Source organism: Pezoporus flaviventris, unplaced genomic scaffold (genome assembly GCF_033815535.1).
Source record: "Pezoporus flaviventris isolate CSIRO_AGI_PZ_B2104156 unplaced genomic scaffold, CSIRO_AGI_Pfla_v1 ptg000006l, whole genome shotgun sequence".
NCBI classification, from domain to species: Eukaryota; Metazoa; Chordata; class Aves; order Psittaciformes; family Psittacidae; genus Pezoporus; species Pezoporus flaviventris.
Window position 1 is genome coordinate 20,924,743 of NW_026892554.1, and position 24,490 is coordinate 20,949,232.

The window sequence follows — 24,490 nt, forward strand, 5'->3', positions numbered from 1 at the left end:
CCCAGCCCTGCTGTCCCCACACTGGACACTCACAACATCTGGCCTGTTGTGCCTTGCCCTGGTCATAAACCAGCTCACATCTCTCAAACCACGCTGTATGTTCTTCCAGATGTGCCCCGTTACACTCCCAGCACAGCCAAGCCACTCCCTGCAACACCAGCCTTGCACATCACCTGGACTCAGCTGTTTTGGTTCCAAAGGGATTTTCTCCAGGCTTGAGAAGATCCCTTCCTTCCCTGCCACAGTGAAAACCTTTATGTGGGAGGCTGGGTGTTGGTGAGCATGAGCCCTGTGGTGACAGGCAGCTGGCTTACATGGGGTTGCAATAGGGCTGTCTATTCCACACTCTACACCCAGCTGATAGGCCAAGGTTCCTCCTGTGTGCTGCTGAGCAAAACCAGGAGATTGGGAATGTCACTGTGAGCATCAGCTTTGGGTCATGCAGATACCAAAAAGTGAGCAAATTCCCCTTTAGGTGCTCAATTCTGAGGAACAGGACAAGTCCATATTGCCCAAAGGAGACATGGGCAAGGTCCACATGCCCTGACCTTACAACTGAATGTATACAAATACCCTGACATCAAACACTGGCATGCCCACCTGTGACAGTCCCAAGCACTCCCTGGTGTTCGCTTTGTCTCTTGTGTGGTGTTTAAGGGAGCAGTGGTCACCCCAGCTGCTGGACTGGCACTACCACGGCATGAACTTCAGGCAGGTGACGGTGACCCTGTTCTCACAGAGCCCTCCCAGCAGGGCCATCACCTGTGTACCCACCTCCTGAATCATTTTGATCCAGACAGGCTTCAAAACCATCTCTTCCTGTGCTGCCCACAGCTCCCCTCCCAAGCACAGACCGATCCATAGAATCACAGACTGGTTTGGGTTGGAAAGGATCTTCAAAGCTCATCTAGCCCAATCCCTCTGCAATGAGCAGGGACATCTTAAACTAGATCAGGTTGTCCAGAACCGCATCTAGCCCAGCCTTGAATGTCTCAAGGGATGGGGCATCCACTATTTCTCTGGGTAACCTGTGCCAGGATTTTACCACCCTCAGTGTAAAGAATTTCTTCCTCAAATCCAGCCTGAATCTCCATGTTTTAGTTTAAAACCACCACCCCTCATCCTGTCACAACAGGCCCTGCTAAAAAGTCTCTCCCCGTCTTTCTTATACGCCCCTTTCAAGTTCTGAAAGGCCACAATAAGGTCCTCCTGGAGCCTTCTCTTCTCCAGGCTGAACAAGCCTAAACTCTCTCAGCCTTTCCTCATAGGAGATGTGCTTCATCCCTCTGATCATTTTTGTGGTCCTACCCTGGACCCTCTCCATCAAAGCAGCGAACCCAGTACCACAAGGACACTTGAAGAGCCCCAGCTCTCCAGGTACTCAAGTTTAGAGTTTATGCCTCCAGGGTGACATTGCAGCTGAAATCAAAAGGCATAGAACTCACAAAAGGAATCTTAAAAAAGTATTTTCTGCTTTAGGCAGCTGAAGAGATGAACAGATTCACCGGGCTGAGATCAGTCTTGCCTGAGATACACAGCAACTTTTCCTTGCTTTGCCCTTCCAACTCTTCCCCCTTCTCAAAGACACAAAGAGTCTTCTGCCACCCAACTCCCAGGTCAGCCTTTCAGGGGGCTGTGCTATCTTACGTATCTGCAGGCAGCAAGTGGGACTTCTTTGGTGCCCTTCAATCTTGACAGAGTAGCAAGTACTCACAACTGTGACTCTATCTTGCACAGTTTGGTCTCAGATTCCTCCTGACTGCACCCACAGTGGTCACACAGTTTGGCTGATGCTCTCTTTTTCTGTGTTCTCTGCTACCCAGGATAAAGATCTCATTTTCCTGTTACCTTGCTGTATTTATGACCTGCAGGGCTGCTTGGGGGCCCCACCATGCCCACTTACGTCTTGTTCCTGTCATGCAGATACAAGCTGCAGCACAGCATTTCAGGAAAATAAGCCGAAGGCATTTGGGGGGCACTAACAGTGGCATTTGACAACTGCTCCTTGGGGATCTGATCTCCTTCTTAGGTGACCTCCTGTCCCTGAAATACAGCCTGAACTTTTCACATGAGAGCACAATTGCTAAACAGTCCTGTGCTATTTAGAGTTATCTTTGCTCTGTTGATAGCAGTGGCACGAATGGGAAAACCACTGCTCTCCAGACACTCCGTTTACTGGCAAGAGATGCCACTGTTACATCTCAGTTCCTACCACTGCACTGTGCTCTGGGCCAGGTGCATCACGTGGATGTAAATGTCCCTGAACAGTTGCCTCTCTGGTAGGGCTAACTAAAGGTTTGTAAATATCTGGAAGGAATTTGGAGTTTACACATCCCAACAGTCTCTAACTGCTCACTACCAGTGGGTAGGCAGCACGCACCTTTCCATGGTCACATCCCAAGCTCTGGAAGCCAGCACGCGTTTGCCACGCACTCTTATAGCAAACTGGGATTTCATTTTAGCTTTATTCCCCCAGCTCTTGCAGCAGACTGACAACTTTGTGATTACGATCTGCTACAGCTTCTGTCTTGAAGACGTCTGGGCACGTGTGTGCAGAACCTTGGGTACTACAGCAAGTCCTGTGCACCCAGTAATGTGGGTGCTGATGTACTGAGTAACCTGAACAGGAAATCCTTCCTTCAGGGTGAAGGACAGCACCACTCACCTCCTCTTACAAAAGGAGCTTAGTCCTACCTCTCCTGCTACTCTCTTATCTGTTACCCATGAGCAGCACGGGGCTCACAACTGTCACCCACTGCCATGCCAGGCACAAGTTGCTATTTCAGTAGGAACGCTGAAGGCTGATGGGGATCTGACAGTTAAGCTGCACCAGAGCACCAGCTGGGAAGTGGGTGGCAATGAATCTTTTGACAAACAGTTAAACTTCATTTTCTCCAAATTAATTAATTCATACAGAACATATCCCTTCGTGGGTTTCACACTCAGAACAAGGCCAGTCTCACCTCCCCCTCCATTATCTGTCAGTCGTACCACAAAGAAGAGCTCACTCAGTTGTGACTCGTGATCAAATCAGAGTGGAAAAAAGAAAAGCCTCTGCCTCAGCTTTCAATCTACTTTAGTAAAGTTACCCCGTATCTTTTACTATTCTTACACCCAAACATCTGCTTCTGCCTTTTGTTTGGAGCTGACCTACACAGCCATCAACCCCCCCTTGGGGAGCAGGCAGAAGCCCCACCACAGGCTCCCTTGCCCAGCAGCCAAGGGACAAGCCAGATCTATTTTCAGGCTGAATTCCGCTCCATTTGTGTTGCATGCCAGGTGTCTGTTTGATACCTCTGCTGCGGTGAAAACTCTCAAATCACTTTTGGTTTTCCATGGCTAAGATCCAAGGAGTCACGGATGCTGGGCAGGTGCTCAGCAGAAAAGCTCCAGAGCCACACACCGAGAGGCACCCCAGCACACGTGCCTCCAGCTGAATGCAACGAGACAGCAACACGCACCACCACTGAACGCCCAGCATTGCCGGGACTGCTGCTCCTCATCCAGCAGCAAGGCCTCAGCCAGGCTCTTCTGCTTTGATAATGTAAGCGTGGTCATGAGCTGCTCAGTGCCTAGCTGTGCCCCTTCTGGCAGCTGCCCAGATCCGCCCTTCTCACCTTCAGCTACCAGCTAAGTGCTAAATCTGTAGCAGTCTCCAAAGAGTTACCAGCATCTTTTCTGTAAGGGAGCTCTCTTTGGGAAGGGTTTCCTCACACACCTCCCTGTTTGGCATCTTAGGACTTCACTTAAACACCATGTAACATAACCCTAATGATTCTCTGTAACACCTCTGTCTCCAGAGCAGAACATAAGACAGACATAGCATGTTAGACCCCCACAGCCCACTTCTCACGTCTGACAGCAGCGAACAGTGTGATGCCTGGGAAAAGGAGAGCCATCATTCACCAGTCATACCCTGGACACAGAGGACTTGACAGCCCTCTCCAGCATCATTCTAGATCATCTCTGCTCAAGGATGAAGGGTTCCTGTCCACTCAATTCTTTGTACAGAAGCAGGTCCTGATCAACAGTCATTTGTTGCTCTTTTCTGGACAGTTTCTACACTATAAAGTTTTTGAGGTTGAAGGGGAGCCAAATCTATGTCCTTGTAAGCCTGTGCCTGGCTAAAGTGAGTGTTCTGTCAAAGAGGGTTTAGCAGCTGACTTCCTCAGGAGCATCACTGAAAAGTCTAGTGTTTCCTTCAGAGATGAATGACCTCATCTAGACAGTAGATGGAGTAGTCACTCGCTGGTGAGGTCTTCTGCATGCACAAAGTCTCAGCTAGAGGTAGAGTGGCAAAGAGTAAAGCAACATGTGATAATCTGTCTTGGCCACTAGTGAGAAGGGAAACGTCACCACAGCCATTTCTGAAATCTGGAAAGCAACAGAGGTAGAAAAGGATCAGCTGTTTTCTTTTATACTCCTCTAAAGGTGAAGGAGAAAGAATCTTTCCCAGTATATCCATCATGGAAAAGCTTTTAGAGCCTCTCTCTCGTGAGCCCATTTGCATACTGGACCTCATCTTCCAGAGCACTACTTGCAGGCCATCAGTACTATGAGCAGAACAGCCATTTCTATGAGCAGGATGTGCCTTGCTCATCCTGCTTTGTGCAGTAAGACCAACCACCCAATCACCCAAACTAGCCTGAAAAGACTGCAGGGAAGCATTCAATCCTGCAGTATTAATGAAGCACAATCTCTGAGCTCACAGATGGCATAAATCAGATGCAGACATTCAAAAGGAAGTCTCTGGAGCCTGATGTGGTATGTTACTGATAGGACCACAAAGCAATTTCCCTGGGAACCTACCTGGTTTTCAGTTCAATCTCTTTTGGTTAGCTGCCTCTCCTTGTCATACACATTGCCTAGCCTGGAGGCAACACATCCTCACAAGACTTACAGGTGCCACAAAACTACAAAGAAAAAAAGGAATTTCATGCTCACAGAGCCTCAGCAATATCTATACACTCAAATAAGTAAAACCAGACCTCAAATAATATTTATAACAGATTATGCTCTGGATTTCTGTGATTTCCAGTGATTCATAGTTTTGTTTGTAGAGCATAAAATATTTCGTTTGAAATCCTGCTCAAGCCCTTCCCCATACAGCCAGTTTCACCACCCCCTTGCGTCCCCATCTCCTCTGTTTTATAAAACATTTCACAGAACACTTGCAGAGTGTTCTGACTGTAGACCACTCTTCTCAGCCATGTTTCTGCTAAAGAATTTTCTAGTTCTCTGCTCATTGCCCCTTTGGGGAAGAGGTTGGAGACCGCTTCTGCCAATTAAGACAAATCTGGTTCCATGTGCAGCCACAACTACTACCATTGGCTTCATTTTATACCAAACACTCCATGGTTTATGCCTCCTGCCATTCACACAGGAGGAAAATACCTGGGACAACTTGGACCAAGACAGCTCTGCAGTTAAAGCCTCTGTAGGCAGATCCACAGAAGACATCTTTGCTAGGCACCACTATGTATGAGTTGTGTTGGTTAATATATGACGTGAGAACGTATGTCAGTAGTTTACAACACGAACTATGAAATACACAAACAGTTTTGGCAGTCTCACCAGTGAGATTTCGAAACAACTGCCTCTCTTGTCTACGAGAGTAAACCAATACACAAATGTATTGCAAAGTCTGACTCACGGCTTCAGTTAGCACGTTAGAATCTGCCCACCTTATGGGATTGTGCGAGGCACACCATATCACTCAGCTAACAGCCACTCAGGAGAAAGCAGAACTCTGCACCTGCCTGCTACAGCCTTGAGCTGTTTTGAAGCTGCAGCATAGTCTGTGCTCACCTTACTGGAGGGTGCTAAGGAAGACAAGAGATGGGGTTGAGGTGGGTGAAGCAAAGGTGGCCCCAGGGCTGCTCTGATTAAGCACACTCTGTGGAAAGTGCCCACCCAGGGGCACGCTGCAAGGCAGGATCTACAGGGATGAGCAGCTGATGTAACCATCACCTTACATTGTCCCCACCCGACACAATTCTTCCATAACTCTGTGTGTGACTGAAATGGCAAAATGCAGCTGAGGCAGCAGGAGAGAACCACTCCCCACAAAGACATCTCCTGTGCCCAAGATCCAGACTGTGGCTATTCAGACGTGGATATAATACACACTGACAGAAACAGGAAACCATAAAGAAAAAAAAGCCATTTTCATACAATATGTATTTTTCCTAGTAAAGCTGTACGGCTTTCAGCCAGAGATTATGCCTTTTCCCTCCCTCATGCTCACAGAAATCCACCTTAAGGCTATCCTGACCATTGGCAAAGTACCCTCCATGGGCCCCCATGTTCAGCACTGCACAGGGACAGGCCTAAAGGTCAGCAAACACTTTGGCTTCTCTATTCTAGTCTCTCCAGGCCTGCTTAAATCTTTCTTCCATAGTCTTCTGCCACAGCAAGGGCTTCAATTACCTAAAGAGCTGCAGATCAAGGGCTGTTCAGAGATCCAGCTTTTAGGGGTGTTCTTGCACAAGTGAAAAAACAAGTGTTGCAATTCTGACACACAATTTTGCTGAGGGGGTTGTACTACACCAGTTTGTCAGCTTGAGGTACATGATGAAGTTTTAGCCACTCCCTTTGCATCACAGTAGTGAAGTCAGATTCAATAGACACCAATACCAATGACACTGGCACTGCTGTTAATGCTGAAATGATGTGAATGGAAACAGTAACCTCTATGCTAAAGAATCCAAAGTATGTATTAGGAGATAAAATCCACGTAACACCAAGGAGTATGTAGACTGGATGGATTTAGGGGACTAAAGAACATTTTTGAGAGCTTTGTTCCAGAGTCCCTTTCCAAAGATGAGATTGGACATCTGTCATTCATCTTCTAGCCTGCTAAAGTTGAGAATATGGGGAAGCATCTAAAGCACTGCTCTGTCCATCATGTTAAGACAGATACCCATCCTTTCCTCCAGATAGACACACCACCATCTGTAACACATATAGTAACTCCCATGTGAGGGTGTACAGGGCCAAACCTGACAGCTAAACAGGAGGTCAAGCCTGCCTGTTGTGCAGCTCTTGGCACCTGACAGCATTGCTGTTGGTACAGCTGGACTTGAAGTCTCACAAGGGCAAGAATGGAAATGCAGTCAAGCCATCTTCATACCAAAGCTGTCCACTCCCCAACCTCTCTTCTTCCCCTCCAAGCTTTCAGCTTCATCCATGCCTGTTGACCTGAACTGCTTGCTCCAGAAACTAGCTCCTGAGCTCCAGCAGTCCCTGCCATGAACTCAAATTCACTGGCACATGTGGTAGCTCCCACTTGCCCCAGTTCTGTGTATTCTGCTGGAAGCCAGGTTGATCACCCCAGGCTCTGACCCACCAGCACTACAAAATCCAGCAACTTGGCTCAGCTTCAAAGAAACCCATCATCTGGGGTGTGGATGTTCCCAGCTCCAGCCGCGGTGTCTCAGCCAAGATGGAAGCTGTACCACCTCCCACTGCTGAGTTCTCTGAACAAATTGAGATGGCAAGGCCTCCAAGAAGGCAGAGTTATAATCGTGAGGCAGGGTGGGAGAAGAGATTCTCTGTGCAGAAATGCTTCTGCAACAGCAAATCTCTCTGATGTGGTGGTTCAGATTCTACAGAACATCCAAACAACAACTGGCATGTGACAGCTTTGCACCAGGCACTTCTTCCAGACTCCAATTCTGGGCACAGTCTCTGGTGATCCTAATTAAGGAATTTAAACTGGGACTTGCATTTCTCCTGTGTGATTCTGCTTCTGAAGCACTGCACTACTGAGGAGTTTTGCAACTGCCAAGACATGAAAGTGTGTTTGTTATTAACACATCACTATATAATTAGGGGACTTAGCAGGGGGCTGCGTATTGCCATGTTCTTTTTCCTCTGTTGCTGACAGTGTTAGATGAAAGTCTCTAGGTATCCCATTAGGTGACAAGTGAAAATGAGTTCTGTGGCCAAAACTAAGCAATTTGGCACAATTTAGTAGAGAAGTGGCCTTTTCTGCTCAAAAAGAGCCCAGAATTGGAACAGCATGAGGTGTTACAGCCCAAGATCAAGATACGCTGGCCAAGCTGAATGGGTGTCTCATGGAGCAGAGCAGCAGTGGGTGTTGAAGCCCAGGACTGAGATATATTGGCAGAGCGCAGATGGGGAATGTTGCCCAGTTTCTGAAAACAACACAGAGTTTGTATTTTAATCAAAGCTCCTCTGCTCATCTGCATGGCTCAGCACAAACTTTCATCTTCTGAATTTTCCAGGACTTTATTAGGATTCATCCAAAAAGCCTACCTTCCACTTTTCCCCACTCCTCCCCCAGTGAAGACATGCTGGTAGCGACCACTCTCACCCCTGTATCCTGCTGCTGCCTCCCAACAAACATCATGGGTGAAGCAACAGACATGTAAAGCAGCAGACATGTACACACTAATTTCATGTATATGGACTGATACACGGTTCCCACTTTCAGTTTCCAACTCAGACCAAATGAGGCCTGTGATCAAAGACAGGAGGCTGTGAGATTTTAGCATGACAAATGGGTGAGTGAGCTGGGCACACAAAACTGGAATAACTGACTTCATGAAGCCCAGGGAACAAGAGAGAAGCAGCAACATAATGGGAGTGCTGGAGGGACAAGAGGTAACAGGACTGTGAAGCATCTGTAATGCAGATCCTACCCCAAGTACTGCCTGATGTTTATTAGCTACAGCTAAAGATTCCATCCCAGCACTGCAGACACGCATGGCCAACCTCAGAAACAATAAAGGAATTCATAGCTGGAGAAAACCCCTCCCCTTCCACCCTGGGCACAGGCCTCTACCCTTTAAGCTGGACAAAGTAGGTCGAAGGGAATGAGCTCATTTGCGTATGTAAATTCAGCCTACCAAGGAGTAAAGACAATTGCTTCAAGCTTATGAGTTCCAACTAAGAAAAACAAGTCTTCATAGCCCCTTTGGGAACTGGAAGCTTTGGCTTCTACCCCTCCCTTGCCCATATATTCATCCCCTTTCCTCTTGCTTCCTGCCTAACCAGCTCCTGGCAAACCCCTGTTCCTCAAACCAGAGCCTGTGGTCAGAAAAGCAAGCTCAGGGAGGTCATTAAAAAGCTCCCACACAAACATCTATTAGCTCCAAGCGGCTGCTGAGAGCATGTGCCATGTGAGCAACTCTCCATAGCTGAATTTCAAACAAGCTGGAAACGTCTCTCTTGTCTGCCTCCTGCAGACAAAGTCTTTTTTCGCCTTTTTTCTTTTTTGCTGAAGGGAACAAGCTCCATTTCCAATAACTGAAGACTGATTAAACCCACTGTGCCCCCCCGCCCCCCCCACCCCAGTCACAAGCAGCTCATACCATGAAACAGTGTCAAGAAAAGGATTTCTTACACAAAAGGCTTCATATAACCAGGGAGAAGAAACAAAGGAAAACTGTTGACATTTAAGTTTTGATTTAACTCTTTGCATTCTAAACCCCATTAACTCTTAGTTTGCTCTTGCTATGCTTCTAATAAAAATATTCCTGCAAAACCCCTTGAAACCAGCATGTTGCATCTTTGAAATGACACACAGCACTGAACCAGAAGTAAGCAGCTTGCTACTTCCATAATTAAACAGGTATTTAATTAATACCTTTTACTCAGCCCATGTGAACTCCTGTGAATCCAAGAGCCCTGTGTCCGTTTCTGTTACCTCTAAGTAAAATTAGTGGGGCCCTGGGTGGCTCAGATGAAGGAAATAAGGAGCTCAATTCCACTTCTCAGCTGTCATTTTACCGCTAATTCAGCTGTTTGAGGCAAATCTAGATCTACATCAGCTTAAAACAAATGTCAACTGAGAAACTGTTGCTTGGCTCTTTAACCAAACATGTTCTCCGAGGGAACCTCTTTTCTTTTTTTCAGCCTTTTATTTCTGTTGGCTCATAAATCTTTCAATTACCCTTGCAGTCCCATTCAAGTCCTCTGACAGAACTGTGCATGCAGACTGAACACCAGCAGTTTATGGAGAGCAGTTGTTCCTCCTGAGCAGCTTCAATTTTGTTGATGTGGAGACTCTATCTGTCCTGGCAGGAATAAGGACAACTTCAGTCTTCAGTGCAACAATGCAGAACACTGAATTAGCATCAAGTGAAAAACTAATCACCCCAAAATGGCTTAATTCCCCAAAGCACTGCTGTATTAGCTAGGTTATCTGCTTGCAGCCTAACCTTCTGATGACATGGTACTAATAATGGGGTCCCCGAGCTGCGACGGCGCTGTGTCGTGGCTGCCTTATGGGCATGTCTGATTATGATGTTCTGTGACAAGGCTATAAATACACCCATTCCCACAGGTGCAGACCTGATTGCAGTGAGCAGCGAGGGGCTCTGGCAGGTATTTGCTCTGTTCTCAACCAGCATAGCATTGCCTGCTTGAACGGGAGGGCTGTTTATAACTGTGCGAGCCTCACAGGCCTATCCCCAGGGGAGCTGGAGCACAGAAGCGAGCGAGGTTTCATAATCACATACACATCAAAGGTTAGCAGGAAAAGTGCCGAAGGGAAAGAAAGAGTAAATTTGTTCAAATGAAAAAGCCTACTGACAAAACTCAAAGACCACCTGAGCAAAGGAAAAAGGGGATTACATCTTAACAGACTAACTCTGGTGGGCTGAATGTTGGTCTGAAAGGAGATGAAGATAATCACTCCTTTACAGGGCACTTCGGCACGGAGTTATCTGGGGAGAACGGAGTGTTTGAGGATTTCCTGAAGAACAGGGAAGGTGGCTAGGCCTCTACTTTGTTTTAAAGCATTCTGTTCTTAAAGATCATTATATTATCATAATGCTTTAGACCCATAAAACCAGTCTGTGTACCTATAAAAACTATCCAATGCTAGTGACAAGGGGTCTTCCCCCTCTCTCCTTCCCCAGCAGTTCCAGCACCCATCGCCTGGCCTGTCTTGCTCGCTCTGCACCCTCAGTCCTCACTTGCCCTGAGGAGCAACTTCACACAACAGAAAAATCATAGCTAAATGAGGAAGCCCTCTTTGGTAAGGACCAGCAAGAGACAGAACCTGATGGGCAGCCAAACAACCCCCGAGGGGCAGACATGAGTCCAGAACGGCTGCTGTACATCAGCTGTTGACCCTGCATCCCAGACAGAAAAACATCGACACAAAGCCTTCCGCCAACCCATCTCCTTTAGTGTTTGTTTTGTCAGAGTCAAAGGAGATGACAATCACTCACAACACAGCACTGCATAAGGAAATTATCAGCTGCCTCAGCCAACGCACTGTGGTGCGCAGTTGTCAAACTCTTGCAGATCCTGTCAGAAGCCTTAAGTAATGTTTCTATTACTTCTAAAGAAGCCCAGAAAAACTCCTTTTGATTAAAAAGGGAATCCTCCCTTTCGACTTGCTACACCACCTCTGCAATGGGCTGCAAAGGGTGCGCTCTCCTGCTGCAGCCTGCACAGCCTGCCTCAGGAGCAGCATGGTTAGAGAGCCCATGAAGTCAACCTGGGAGAAGGTATGAGAGAGAACAAGGCCAGAAACTACACTATGAAGGAAGAATATATACTATGGCCACTGATTAGCTTCAGGTCAGTGGCTGGTTTGCTGAACACGAGCTGGTCAGACAGAGGCACTGCTGTGCTTGGGGCAGAATGGAAATACAATACACAGACCCACAAAGATGCTGGGCGACAACGGACAGAGGAAAAGGGGCACCACAAGGAAGAAGCCAAACGAGGGGAGAGTGTTGGTACCAGTACAGGGGAGGCTGCCGGCACGATGCCCTAACAGGCTTTCCCTCCGCACTGCTGGCCCAGTCTGAAAGGCTCTCGGCCCAGCACCGGCTCTCCGCTGCCGGGTTCGCCGGGGCTGCTCCGTCCCCAGCAGAACCTGAGGCTCCGCGGTACCCGCGGACCCCGCCATTTCACCTCACGAGGCGCTGGCGCAGCCTCCGCCTCCCGCCCGATTCCCGTACGCCGCTCCGCAGGCGGCACCGCCGTTACCTCCGCACGGTACGCTGGTTGCGCAAATCCCGCCTCCATCCCCGAGGCGGCTCTACAACAGCCAGCGGCCGGCGGGGGCGGGGCGCTACGGAGGCGGCGTAAGGAGGCCCCGGCTGGTCACGTCCCTCCTCAGGCGCGGCGGGTAGGCCGCGATGTGGCACCGGTCGGTGTGCGTGGGCCTGCTGGCCCTGGCGCTGGGCTACCTCTGCCTGCTGGGCCCCGAGCTGTCCCCGCCGGCCCTGCGGCACCTCTCCGCCTCGCTGCTGGGCACGCTGCGGCGCGCCGGCTCGCTCGAGGGCCGCATGGTGTCGGCCTGGCAGGCGGCCATCGTCCGCCCAGCCCGCGGGTGGGCGCGCGTCGCCGTCGGGTAGGTGCGGGCAGCGCGGCGGGGCCGGGGGAGAGCGCCCCTGGCGGCGGGGAGGGGAGCGGCGGGCAGGGGAGGGCGCCCCTGGCGGCGGGGCGGGCTGTGGTGTCGTACATCCGTGTGTGTGTGTGTGCCCTCGTGTGGGGGGGGGGTGTGTGTGTATGGGGGGTGTGTGTGGGGGTGTGTATGGGGGTGTGGGTGTATGGGTGTATGGGGGTGTGTGTATGGGGGTGTATGGGTGCGTGTATGTGTGTGCGTGTGTGTGAGCGCGCATGTGTGTGTGTATGGGTGTATGTGTGTGTGCGCGTGTGTATGGGGGTATGTGTGTGTGTATGGGGATGTGTGTGTGTGTGCACGTGTGTATGTGTATGGGGGTATGTGTGTGTGTATGGGGATGTGTGTGTGTGTGTGCACGTGTGTATGTGCGTGTGTGTGTGTGTATATGAGAGACAAGTTCATAACGACTTTGTAAGAGGGGAGAGCTCATGGAGCCAGGCTGCAAAGGAGGGAAGGGAGAGGAGAAGGTGGCGGGTGCCCCATCCTCATTTTAAGGTGGGAAGAGGACCAGGGAAGTTAGGGAATATCACATTGACCGTTGCATGCAACGTTGACTCACTGTTTCCCAAACACAAGGCCATGACAGGATACGTTGGCTTTGAGCAGAAGATTGGGCCTTCAGGCGCTGGAGGAGGTGGTGTGCCTCGATGGCGGCGTGGCTGCAGAGCTTTAGTTGGAGTCTGTCATGTGTCATGGTCGATGCAGGACAGAGCAGGTTTTGCACTGCTCCGCGTAGTCCTGTTCGCTGGAAAAGACCCGAGGATCTTCATTTTAATCCTTGTTCTCTTTGCTGGTTTGAAGCGGTCGAACACGGGTATGATTTATACACACAGCACAAACACTTGGGGCCTTAAGGTTCAGCAGCAAACACGGCTCCTTAGTGGCGTAGCTCTGCTGTTAAGGGAGATAAGTCAAGCATGAAGGGTGTTAGCGGAGGAACAGCAGGGAGAGAGAAGACAGTTGAAGAGGATTAGAGGTCTCTCACTTAAAGAAGCCTGACTTGGTGATGCCCCCTTAATGATTCATTAAAATATCAAATCGCTGGCCTTTTCTTGCAGTGACTTTGGGGTAAAGTGCTGCTTGAGCTCATTCTTTCTTTGGTTTTCTATTCTTTACCGGGAGAGGGGATTTTCCTCTCCATAGCGTATGAGATGATGCACGGTACAGAGGGCCTCTGAGCTGTTACCTCGGGTACAAAAACCTGCAGGGGTTTTAATGTCCTTCATTTTGTGTGTTGTGGCCTTCGTGTTGTGGCCCAGATCACACATGAAAGGTCACTGACAAGGAGGGATCATAAATGGCTGCGTGTTTCACACTGACACATCAGCAGGCACTGGCGTCAGGGGTGCCTGGGGGCATAGATGCAGTCGGAGATCCTGCAAAACTTCTATACATCATTTGGATCCCTGTCCGGGAAGCGCAGGGCACAGGAGCAGAAACTGCACTGGACCGCACGTCTGGAAGATGCTTAGTAACTGCTGGTATTGTGTCAGGCAATCCCAGCACAAGCACAGGCTGGGGGAGACCAGATGGAGCAGCCCTGAGGAGGACTTGGGGTGTTGGGTGAGGAGCAGCTCCCTATGACCTGGCTTCAGTGTGTGTCTGAGCCCAGACGCCCCCGTGGGCTGGGCTGCACCCCCCAGAGCGTGAGCAGCAGCTCAGGGAGGGGATCCTGCCCCTCTGCTGTGCTCTGAGACCCCCCTGCAGCCCTGATCCAGCTCTGGGGCAGCAGCACAAGAGGGACGTGGAGCTGTTGGAGCGAGGCCAGAGGAGGCCATGGAGATGCTGCGAGGGCTGGAGCAGCTCTGCTCTGGAGCCAGGCTGAGAGAGCTGGGCTGGGTCAGCCTGGACAAGAGAAGGCTCCTGAAGGGGAGACCTGAGAGCAGCTCCTGAGAGCTGAAGGGGCTGCAGGAAACCTGGAGAGGGGCTTGCGACAAGGGATGGAGGGACAGGCCAAGGGGAATGGCTTTAACCTGCCTGAGGGAGACTGAGATGAGCTCTGAGGCAGAAGCTCTTCCCTGGGAGGGTGCTGAGGCGCTGGCACAGGGTGCCCAGAGAAGCTGTGGCTGCCCCATCCCTGGCAGTGTTCAAGGCCAGGTTGGACACAGGCACTTGGAGCAAGCTGCTCTAGTGGAAGGGGTCCCTGCCTGTGGCAGGGGGGTTGGAGCTGGACGAGCTTTGAGGTCCCTTCAACCCAAACCGCTCTGTGATTCTATAATACTGGTATCTCTCTGAAACCAAGGAGCAGAAACAAGGACAAGTGTTCATAAACATTTTTCTGGGGAGCCTGGTTCCAGCCCAGAAACTTCCTGCTTCTCTGGTCTGAATCAGACTGTGTTTAAATTGATGTAATTGATAAGAACTGGGGACTGGAAGAATGGAGGCACCGCTTAGACTTTAGGTAAAGCCCAGATCTGCTGAAACAGTTGTTCTTGCTCCCTGACTGCTGCAGGACTGGTTTCCTGCCTGCATGGTTTGAAGGAAGGTGCTGTGCTGGTTATGGAGATTCAGGATGTTCCTTTGGACACAGCACTTTTCAGGTGTTTAACTGACACACAGCTCTCTAGACCTGTTAAAAACAGCACCAGCCTATGTGAGGGGTATTTGTAGGGGGGTGCCGTGCTTATCGTCTAGAGCAGTTGAAACTCAGGAGGCTGATCTAGCCTTCAGTCCTTTCATTTTGTTTTGAACAGTGTGGAATTGCATGCACATTTCAAACCCAAGATTTGTGACATTTTAGAAGCTTCTTTAAGAATTAAACCCGCTATTCTTGTTCTGAGCAAGCCTCAGGCAGCAAATGAAGTACAACGCATGCTGTCCCAGATGCACCCACCTTTGGACCGCACGGCTTGGCAGGATGTGAGAGAGCCTTCAGTGCTCCGTGGTGCTGCAGCACGACAAAACCACGTCAAAAAGAGAACGCTTTAGTAGAGAGGTTCAGGAAGTTTGCGTGCCCTTGCGGGCTTCTTTTTCATGTGGTTGGTTGGGTTGCCCCTCAGGTTGAGGGCTGCCAACAGCAAACACTGCTGGCTGCGGGGTGCTCTGCTCATACCCCCTCCCGAGTGCCGCGGGGTGGGTGCACTTTGCCCAGGCTGCGTTTTCCTGTCTTGCAGCGTCAATGCCTGCGTGGACGTGGTCCTGTCCGGTGTGAAGCTGTTGGAGGCGCTGGGTGTGGAGCCCGGGGACGGGAAGAATCACGCGGTGCTGAGCTCCCGGCGGGACCTGGGGGAGGCGTTCGCTCACTTCATGGACAAGGGGGCGGCTGCCGAGCGCTTCTTCAGCGACGCCGAGTCCTTCCAGCGCATCGCCCGCACGGCCTCCGAGCACCCCGGGGCCCAGGTGCGTCCCGCCTGAGGAGGAGCTCTGAGGAGCACCTTTGGTTTGGGCCCCGGCGGTGACGTCCGAGCTCTGTCTAGCGAGGGTACAAAGGCATTTAGGAAGGAAACCGATGGTACAGCTTGAGTGCGTTCCTGCCTTCCTGCAGACCTCTGCACCCGCTGCAACAGGAGGGGTTCAGTGGTCTGTCCCCTGCTTGCTTTCCCCAGACTGAAATGTCAGTCTAAGGTGCTTCTGTAAGAAAGTGATGCGGGAGCCAGTGATGCTCTCCAGGAGGCTCTGACATCGTGTCATGATGTGACAGGAAATAGATCCAGGCATTAGGAGCTGTAAAGGCTCCGATCAGCTTCAGCTCTGTGTAACCCAGGATTTCAGTTCTCTCTAGGACTCATGAAAAGCACTAAATATACTATTTCTGAAGTCTCCCTTTCCAAAAGCAAAGCTTCGTTGCTTTAATTTATACTGGGTCTACTGATCCCTCTCTTGGTGTTACTTTCTACAGGCTGCTTAAATGCCACTTTCTGTGCAGTTCACCACCTGGAAAGTTCCCATTCTGGAAATAGGGAATCACTCTGAATGCCTTTTAATGGTCAAGACTCTCCTTGTTTCTCCCCACATTGGCTACACTGGCTTTCTGGAATGGCCTGATTAGTAGCTGTAGCCTCCTGTAGCCTGTTTCCTGTCACCTCCGAGTGCCTGTGATCCTCATGCTGATCTGTATTCTTTGCTTTCAAAGCTCACACCGGAGTTTTCTCACTCGAAAGTTTGACCTTTCTTACCTGAGGAAACTCCACGTGGGCCCAGGCACCCTGATCTCAACTGCTGCAGTTTTCAAATGCTTGCTAAAATCCCACCAGTTGCCAGCTGGGAGCCTGCACAGACGTGAGGGCTGTTTGTGTTGTGAATCAATGGAGTTTTACAGGGCTGTTACCTGAAGGTGAGGATTTGCATTGAAAAGGAGTCAGAGCACACTCGCTGAGCACTTACAGAGGGTTGTTTGGCCTTCAGCCCCAAAGAGCTTTGTTGTGTAATGCCAAAATCTCTATACCAAGAACTAAGCATGTCTAAAGCTATCAAAGCGAGGGAGTGCCCATACCTGCCCCTTTGTTTTACAGCTGTACGTGGGAGGAAACGCTGCACTCATCGGTCAGAAGCTTGCAACAAATCCAGACCTGAAGGTACCCAAAACTGTCACACTGTTTGCTTGTCTGTAATGAGGCTCCCATTGCTTCCCTGTAGACTTGGGGGTTGCAGGGACAGGCCAAGGGGAATGGCTTGAACCTGCCTGAGGGGAGACTGAGGTGAGCTCTTAGGCAGAAGCTCTTCCCTGGGAGGGTGCTGAGGCACTGGCACAGGGTGCCCAGAGAAGCTGTGGCTGCCCCATCCCTGGCAGTGCTCAAGGCCAGGTTGGACACAGGGGCTTGGAGCAAGCTGCTCTAGTGGAAGGGGTCCCTGCCCGGGGCAGGGGGTGGAGCTGGGTGAGCTTTAAGCTCCCTTCCAACCCAAACCAGGCTGGGATTCCCTGATTCCATGTTGCTGTTATTTCTTAGGTTGGTCTTCCAAGCTGAAAAGCATAGCTAATTTTTTTAAATTAAATTATTATTATTTTAACTCACTTGTCTAGGTGATGCTTAAATGCATGGCAGTGGTGGCAAGGGACATGCCAGGGAAACCTGCATTGAGCATTCTTGTTTTCTAGATCCTCCTTTGTGGCCCAGTTGGTCCTAAACTCCATGAACTACTTGATGACAACGTGGTTGTGCCACCTGAATCCATGCAGGAAAGAGATGAATTCCATCTTATCTTGGAATATCAAGCAGGTACTTTGCCAAAGGCTGAACGTTAGGTTAGATGGGAACCCCAGGCATCACAAAGACCTTCCTGGCTCTAAAGCTGTTGGGGTTTGAATCACTTAATTCCGGGACCATGTACAGACATCTAAAAGTCTTTTGAAACCTCCCTTTGCATTATGATGAATGTAAGGACAGACTCCTGCTGCTGCCTTGACATCTCTTTGCTTCTGTACACTATAACCTAAAGAAACCAAGTGGATTTTGATCTTGTTGCAATGCATAGCCTACTCAGACCTGACAGGTGTCATTCCAAAGCTGTACGAACACTACGACAGTCAGGTAATGTTCCCTGAAAACAGAAGGGTACCATTAACCGCATGCAGGTGAAAATCAGGGTAGCCCTAATGTAAAGGCTAAACCAAATCCGAGTGTGTTTTCTTGCTGTTCTGAATGGTTTCACTGGTTCTGTCTCAAAATACAGCGTAAAGAAGACTTCCATTGGTGTGACAGAAGAGGGAGTATTTGGCAAGGAGGGAAGGCAAAAGAGCCATCGTAATTAAACTTGTTTAGCAGCAAAACTAAGCTGGAGCAGCACCCAGAGCATCCACTCTGGCTGAAACAAGGTTACTACAACCAACAAGTACTGTAGCTCCGTAGCCAATGGAGAATACTCTGATCTTTAAGTAAATCTTGCTCCTGGTTAGATGATACATTAGTATATGATGCCTCCTTTTCTCAGCATCTTTGTTCTCATGGGAGAACTGCTCTCCTGAGACTCTGTGGATCTGTGTCCTTGAGACAAGACTCTTCTTTAAGAGGAAACAGCACACGTGGCTGTTGATGCTGGGTTAGTGGCTTTTCCACAAACGCTGGTCGTATTCTCCATAGTATAACCTGTACCCAGCCTGGGAGAGTGAGTGAAGAAGTATGCAGGCTGGATCTGAGGTAGAGGTTCTACCTACAACAGCCTCAAGAACGCTTGTGCCTCAGGAGCTTTCTGTTCCAGCTGCATTTCTTTATTCCCTTACATTTCTTTCTGACCAGTTATCACAACTGGCACAAGGCACTGCCTGAGCAGATGGGGAGAGCTGGCAGAGGGCTGCCCAGCTGGACCATGGCTTGTGTAATTGTTTCCTCTGGAGGCTCGCTGTCGGTACCCTGACTTCTCGTGGTTCAGTGTCCCAGAGATGGAGCCCTGGAATAAACCTGTTTACACACCCACCACTGATGCGGCTCTCTTCTCACATCGTTTCTGGGAGCTGTGCAGTTGGGTACAGTGAGAGCCATGAGTTTCCAGGGTCTGTCTTCATGAGACAGCTTGAGCCGAGCCAGCACGGGGTGGCTGCCAAAGGGGCAAGGTTTCCCCTCCCTCTGCACATCCTGCACGCTCCTAGTGTTTGGCTTGAGCTGGCTGCGACACTCACCTCATCTCATGCTAAACTGATTAAAACATCACAAAGCTTGCAAAACCAGCCAAGCATTGAATTTTCCTTCTGATCCAAAAAGCATCTAAATGAGGCAGAGGGAGTGAGCGAAGAGAATGAATGAAGGCAAGAGGAAGGTTTCTCCTATGGCCGGCCATATGGGCACAGTCACGTTGTGTCACCATGCCTTTGGTTCCAGCAGGGTACCCCAAAACTATCTCCAGTCACATGGTTTGATTTGCTTCTCTTCTGAGTTAACCTGCTCCTGTTTGTTTCACGCCAGGTGAAGAGTGGGGACGAGTGAGAGCACCCAATGCCAACCGCTTCATCTTCTCCCACGACCTGTCGAATGGTGCCTTAAACATGCTGGAAGTGTTTGTGTCCAGCCTGGATGAATTTCAGCCAGACCTGGTGGTGCTCTCAGGACTTCACATGATGGAAGGCCAGAGCAAGGAGATGCGGCAGAGACGACTTATGGAGGTGAGATGCTCCAATAGCAGTGTCTCCCTAAACTTCCAGGCCAGGAAGTGCTCCATGGCAGAGTCCTCCTTTCCCAGGTTGGAACTTGAAAGCAGGCTGTGTCTACAGATCTGCCACAGACCTTTTCAGTGTTGGATGCTAAAAGGATGTGAACTGTCAGAATGGCAAAAGCCTAATCCTGTAACACTGATGGTTCTGATCATCCTCGTGGCCCTTCTCTGGACTTGTTCCAACAATTCCATGTCCTTTTTATGTTGACACCAGAACTGCACACAATGCTCCAATACCCATCCTTGAATCCAGCGGGCTGTCTAGGGGATAAAAGGTATGGTCTGGTTCTCTGGCTGGAGTATGTTGACGTACTTACTGGTGGTTAAATTACATTGTGTTTCCTATCCCAGCTACTAAGATGATCGAGGTTCTAATCAAGATTTGCATTCTTTAAGCTGCATCTGTGTTAGATAATCCAAGAGGCAGCTTTATTATCTGAGCCCAGAGGAGCTACACAAGTTTCCTTCTGCCTTACAGCTCGTTGCCTCTCTTACAGCCCAGTGCCCTTGATGCTATACACCAGCATTATTATTCTCTGTTCTAGGATCAGCTGCTCCAGATTTGGGAGGGTCTGAATTAGTCCATCAGGAGCTGAGCTGGGTGCAGATCAGGGTTAGACACAGGCTTCCTGCTCTGGAATTCTGACAACTAGAAGTTGTTTTTATTTCTTGCCCTCAGTACATTCTTGTCAGACATGGCATTTGGAATTGTGTTGAAATCCACACACAAGAGGATTCAAGGATGGTTATTGGAGCATTGTGTGCAGTTCTGGTGTCAACATAAAAAGGACCTGGAACTGTTGGAACAAGTCCAGAGGAGGCCATGAGGATGATCAGGGGCTGGTGCACCTCCTGTATGAAGACAGGCTGAGGAAGTTGGGTCTGTTCAGCCTGGAGAAGAGAAGGCTGCGTGGAGACCTCATAGCAGCTTCCAGTATCTGAAGGGGGCCTATAGGGATGCTGGGGAGGGACTCTTCATTAGGGACTGTAGTGACAGGACAAGGGGTAATGGGTTAAAACTTAAACAGGGGAAGTTTAGATTGGATATAAGGAGGAAGTTCTTTACTGTAAGGGTGGTGAGGCACTGGAATGGGTTGCCCAGGGAGGTTGTGAATGCTCCATCCCTGGCAGTGTTCAAGGCCAGGTTGGATGAAGCCTTGGGTGATATGGTTTAGTGTGAGGTGTCCCTGCCCATGGCAGGGGGATTGGAACTTCATGATCTTAAGGTCCTTTCCAACCCGAACTATTCTATGATTCTGTGATTTCTGAGGCAGAGCCCCTTTGTTCCATTTATTCATTAATTTGTATTATAGGGTCGTTGTTTTTATTTCCCTGTGTGCTGTAGGCTGTGGCCTCCATCTCTGACATCCCCACTGACATCCCCATACACCTGGAGCTGGCCAGTATGACCGACCAAGATTTTATGAGCAACATAATGCATCAGGTAAGGAAAACGAAAGGATGTGCTCTTTTCATCAGTTTCCTTTTCTTCAGTGTCAAAATGCACAAACTGGTATACAAATATAGAAATGAAAACTTAAAATTAGGGCTGTTCATGTCAGGTAAGTGCAGAACGTGGGTTTAATGTCTGCTGTGGCATTCTGAATGCTTCTCTTTTCTCGATTGAGCTTACCAGAGTTGCCCAGAGAAGCTGTGGCTGCCCCATCCCTGGCAGTGTTCAGGGATGCCCCAGGCAGTGTTCAGGGCCAGGTTGGACACGGGCTTGGAGCAAGCTGCTCTAGTGGGGTGTCCCTGCCCATGGCAGGGGGCTGGACTGGATCAGCTTTAAGGTTCCTTTGACCCAAACCAGTCTGTGGTTCTATACAGGCACAATGCACCTGGGCTCTGCTCTTTCTCAGGCTGTTTTGCAGTCACAGTGAGAAGATGACCCAGGAGCAATACTGGCAACTCCACAGATACCGTTTCCTTTGGCTGGTTTAGATCCAGCAGGCTTGCAGCTGTCTAGAAGGAACCAGGATGTGACTTTGAGCTGAGTCGGTAATACTTAAAACCCCCTCAGTTTCTGTGCAGGATTTCTTTCGTGTAGGTCCTGCTGACTCCTTGTTTAGTTTGACACACGCTAATCTCACTGTTAGGATCCTGTGTTTCATGTGCATTTCATGTGTTGTTACTCTTTGCTCTCAAAGGGCACAAAATGAGCATGCCCCCTTACTCTGAAAGGTTTCCTTGGCTAAGTCATTCTTGCACACTGCAGACTGGGGCAGCTTGTGCAGTGGTTGTGGCCTGCATCTCTCCAGGACACAGGGTGCTCTTTCTGCTGGGCGCACTGGTGACAGAGCCAGTGATGGGGTACTGCTAAAAACAACCCCCTGAAGGAAGAGGGCCAGAGTCTGACTGTCCCTCTGGAGGAAGAACTGTTGTTTCTGTATTTCTGTTAGCAGGTCTTTCCCCTGGTGAACTCCATTGGGCTGAATGAACAGGAGCTGCTGTTCCTCACGCAGGCTGCTTCTGGTCCTCACGCATCCCTCACTTCCTGGAGTGGCATTCCCGACGTGGGTATTGTCAGCGACATCCTCTTCTGGATCCTGAAGGAGCACGGGAAGACCACGGAGCGGGCCTCTGATCTCACACGGATCCACTTCCACACCCTGGCCTACCACATCCTTGCCACTGTGGATGGGTACTGGGGCAACCAGGCTGCTGCTGTGGCTGCTGGAGCTCGAGCAGCAGGGACTCAGGCCTGCGCCACCGAAACCATCGACACCACCAAAGTCTTTCTTAAAGCTCCTATGGAGTTTGTGACCTCCCAGATAGAGGCACCTTCCAAAATCTCTATAAATCCAGATGAGCCAGTGGTGCATTGGCACCGAGAAGGCATCTCCTTCCATTTCACTCCTGTTTTGGTGTGTAAAGATCCTGTCCGGACCGTGGGACTTGGGGATGCTATTTCAGCTGAAGGACTGCTGTATTCGGAAGCATATCCTCAATAGAAAACTAAGACCCTCCCTTTTCTCCAGTACTGTACTGTGTCTGAGGAACCATGGGTTAGGATTTCAGGCAGTGGTGGTATAGGAACAGAATCAGGTTGTGGTGGGTTTCCTGGATATAACTGAAAAAAGAGCCAAAGAACAATTCCAGGTATAAACTGTCCAGCACATTCCAGTCACTGACAGTGACTTGAACGCTTCTTGTTTAGGTGCAGGTGTTTTGGTATTTAATGTGAAAATGGGCTTTGCTTCGTCTTAAGCACATGGGGAGGGAAATGAGTATTGAAATCCCTGTTTGGAACTCCAAATGGCTCCTGTTCCGTTAGTGCTGGAAAGCAGAGCAGCCGGGAGGAGTTCCTGGTGCGGATCCCAGGGAGAACGCTGTTTTCCCTCTGCTAAACTGAAAATAAAAGGCTCTTGCATTATCTCCTCCCAGCCCCTTGCTGGTGGCAGGAGCAAACCTTCTGCTTGCTTGGTGGGAGGATGGAAGCTTTTGCCTTTCAGCCCCAGCGTCCCCGGCCCTGGGGAGAGCCAGGGTCCCAAAATGTGATGCACGCTGCACGACTCCTTACATGCACCCACAAAACCTGGCTCAAGGCTGCCTACATTTACCCTGGGTATCTCTTGTCTCTGTACTAAAGGTATCCAGCTGAGCCCTAGCAGCCTGTGCTTAGTTTTTGGGGGAAGCTAGAAGTGAAGATGATCAGGGTTGCTATTGGAGGAGACAGCTTTGTTTGCTTGCCGGGTAAACTACAAAGCAATATAGCTGTGGTTGCTGTGCACTCAATGCCTTCTTTGCTAACAGTGGGTGCTTAGATCTGGTATTTTGGAGAGCTGTGGAGTGCTGGAGACCAAGGTTTCGTTGTTGCTTGAGAAAGGTTGTGCAGTTTCTTCAGTTTCCCTGCCCTCCATTCCAGTGTTACTATACTGGGGAATCTGGAGGCACAAAAGCCACGACATCATTTTCCAGGTAAGACTGAAGGTGAGGAAGGCTTTGTTTTAGGGTTTGATGGGTTTTTCCCTCTTTGATGGGTCACTGAGAGTTTCTTTTCTCTGGACAGCCTTTGACATTAAACAAGTACAACCACATGTCCTTGTTCAGTACTTCCTGCGTATTATTTTCCTGTCTCCTTTCCTCCTCTCCCTGACTCCTTCCAGCCACAGGCTGTGGCTTGCACAGCACCAGCATGTGTTTGTCTCTTTCCAGCATGGTTCCAGCAGGAACTTCAAGTGTGTTTGCATAGCTATCATACACGTTTTCTCAGTATAATTGGATTAAATGCAATCAACGTGTCTACACAAGCCTGGGCCCTACCAGAATTTGTAGGAGGTCACTTGAGGTCAGTCTTAGCATCTGAATGGAGGAAGGAGAGTCCATAGTGCTTAGGCTGGAGGGATCTGTTTCACTACATGTCCTGTTGCTGTCAGTGATGTTCTCCTGTTGGAAAATGCCATTGTGAATGCTCTGTAAGGATAAAAATCGACAGCTTTTCTAAGTTGTACTGACTTGGCACACAGTGCTGCCTGTCACCGTGTGCTTAACTGCTGCTTTCCTGCTGAGCAAAGTCTTCTGTGTTGTACCAGATGAGAAATACAGTCAGTGCAGTGTTTTCTTGCAGCCTATCCCATCCTCTGTTGCATCTCAGCATGTTATCCCGGGGCAGGATCTTCCTAAGGCTGGAAGTATTTCTATCCACAGTAACTTTTATGCTCATTGATAAACTGTAGCACTGGACTTGGAGTTCTGCTTTACCCTTCCTACAGCAACAATTTGATCTTCTCTTTTCAGCTCTGTAAAGGCCCAAGGCCATTTGCAAAGTTATTTGGCCACCTTTGAGGGCAGGCTGGTCACCACCTGCATCCTGCCAGCTGGAGAACCGACCTGTGCTTATGCTGGGTCCCACTTTCCTGATGCTGAGCCAGGCTGGGGGGAGCCTTGAGTTGGAAACAAAACCAAACACACACAAGCTGTCACCAGCAACAGGCCTGCTGCTGGATTTCACTTCTCCCTTCCAAAACCAGTGGATTGGACTGGTGTTGACTTGCAGCCATTTAAAATCACATA

The 24,490-nt window shown here is 49.7% G+C and overlaps 1 protein-coding gene and 1 long non-coding RNA gene across 3 annotated transcripts in view; one reads left to right on the forward strand and one right to left on the reverse strand.

Annotated features, from left to right (window-relative positions):
• The window catches only part of LOC133266190 (uncharacterized), a 45,922-nt gene extending 33,821 nt beyond the window's left edge, over positions 1-12,101 (reverse strand). Inside the window, exon 1 of the long non-coding RNA XR_009742281.1 lies at positions 11,974-12,101. This is a non-coding gene — a long non-coding RNA (uncharacterized LOC133266190). The remainder of the gene's footprint in view (positions 1-11,973) is intronic.
• A 10-nt stretch (positions 12,102-12,111) lies between these two features.
• On the forward strand, positions 12,112-23,512 carry ADPGK (ADP dependent glucokinase). 2 transcript variants are annotated; one of them, XM_061447422.1, is made up of 7 exons: positions 12,112-12,340; positions 15,508-15,733; positions 16,846-16,908; positions 17,430-17,550; positions 19,231-19,427; positions 20,823-20,921; positions 21,877-23,512. In XM_061447422.1, the coding sequence occupies exons 1-7, from the start codon at positions 12,126-12,128 to the stop codon at positions 22,426-22,428; spliced, it is 1,473 nt and encodes a 490-aa protein (XP_061303406.1). In that variant the 5' UTR covers positions 12,112-12,125; the 3' UTR covers positions 22,429-23,512. The 2 variants fall into 2 exon arrangements, with proteins under 2 accessions (XP_061303406.1, XP_061303407.1); XM_061447423.1 differs by having other exon boundaries at positions 21,880-23,512.
• The last annotated feature ends 978 nt before the right edge of the window (positions 23,513-24,490 follow it).

Coding starts and splice junctions, on each gene's coding strand:
- ADPGK (XM_061447422.1), top strand. CDS start 12,126: ATGTGGCACCGGTCGGTGTGCGTGGGCCTGCTGGCCCTGGCGCTGGGC. Junction 12,341..15,507: donor TGGGCGCGCGTCGCCGTCGG/GTAGGTGCGGGC, acceptor CCTGTCTTGCAG/CGTCAATGCCTGCGTGGACG. Junction 20,922..21,876: donor TGAGCAACATAATGCATCAG/GTAAGGAAAACG, acceptor TATTTCTGTTAG/CAGGTCTTTCCCCTGGTGAA.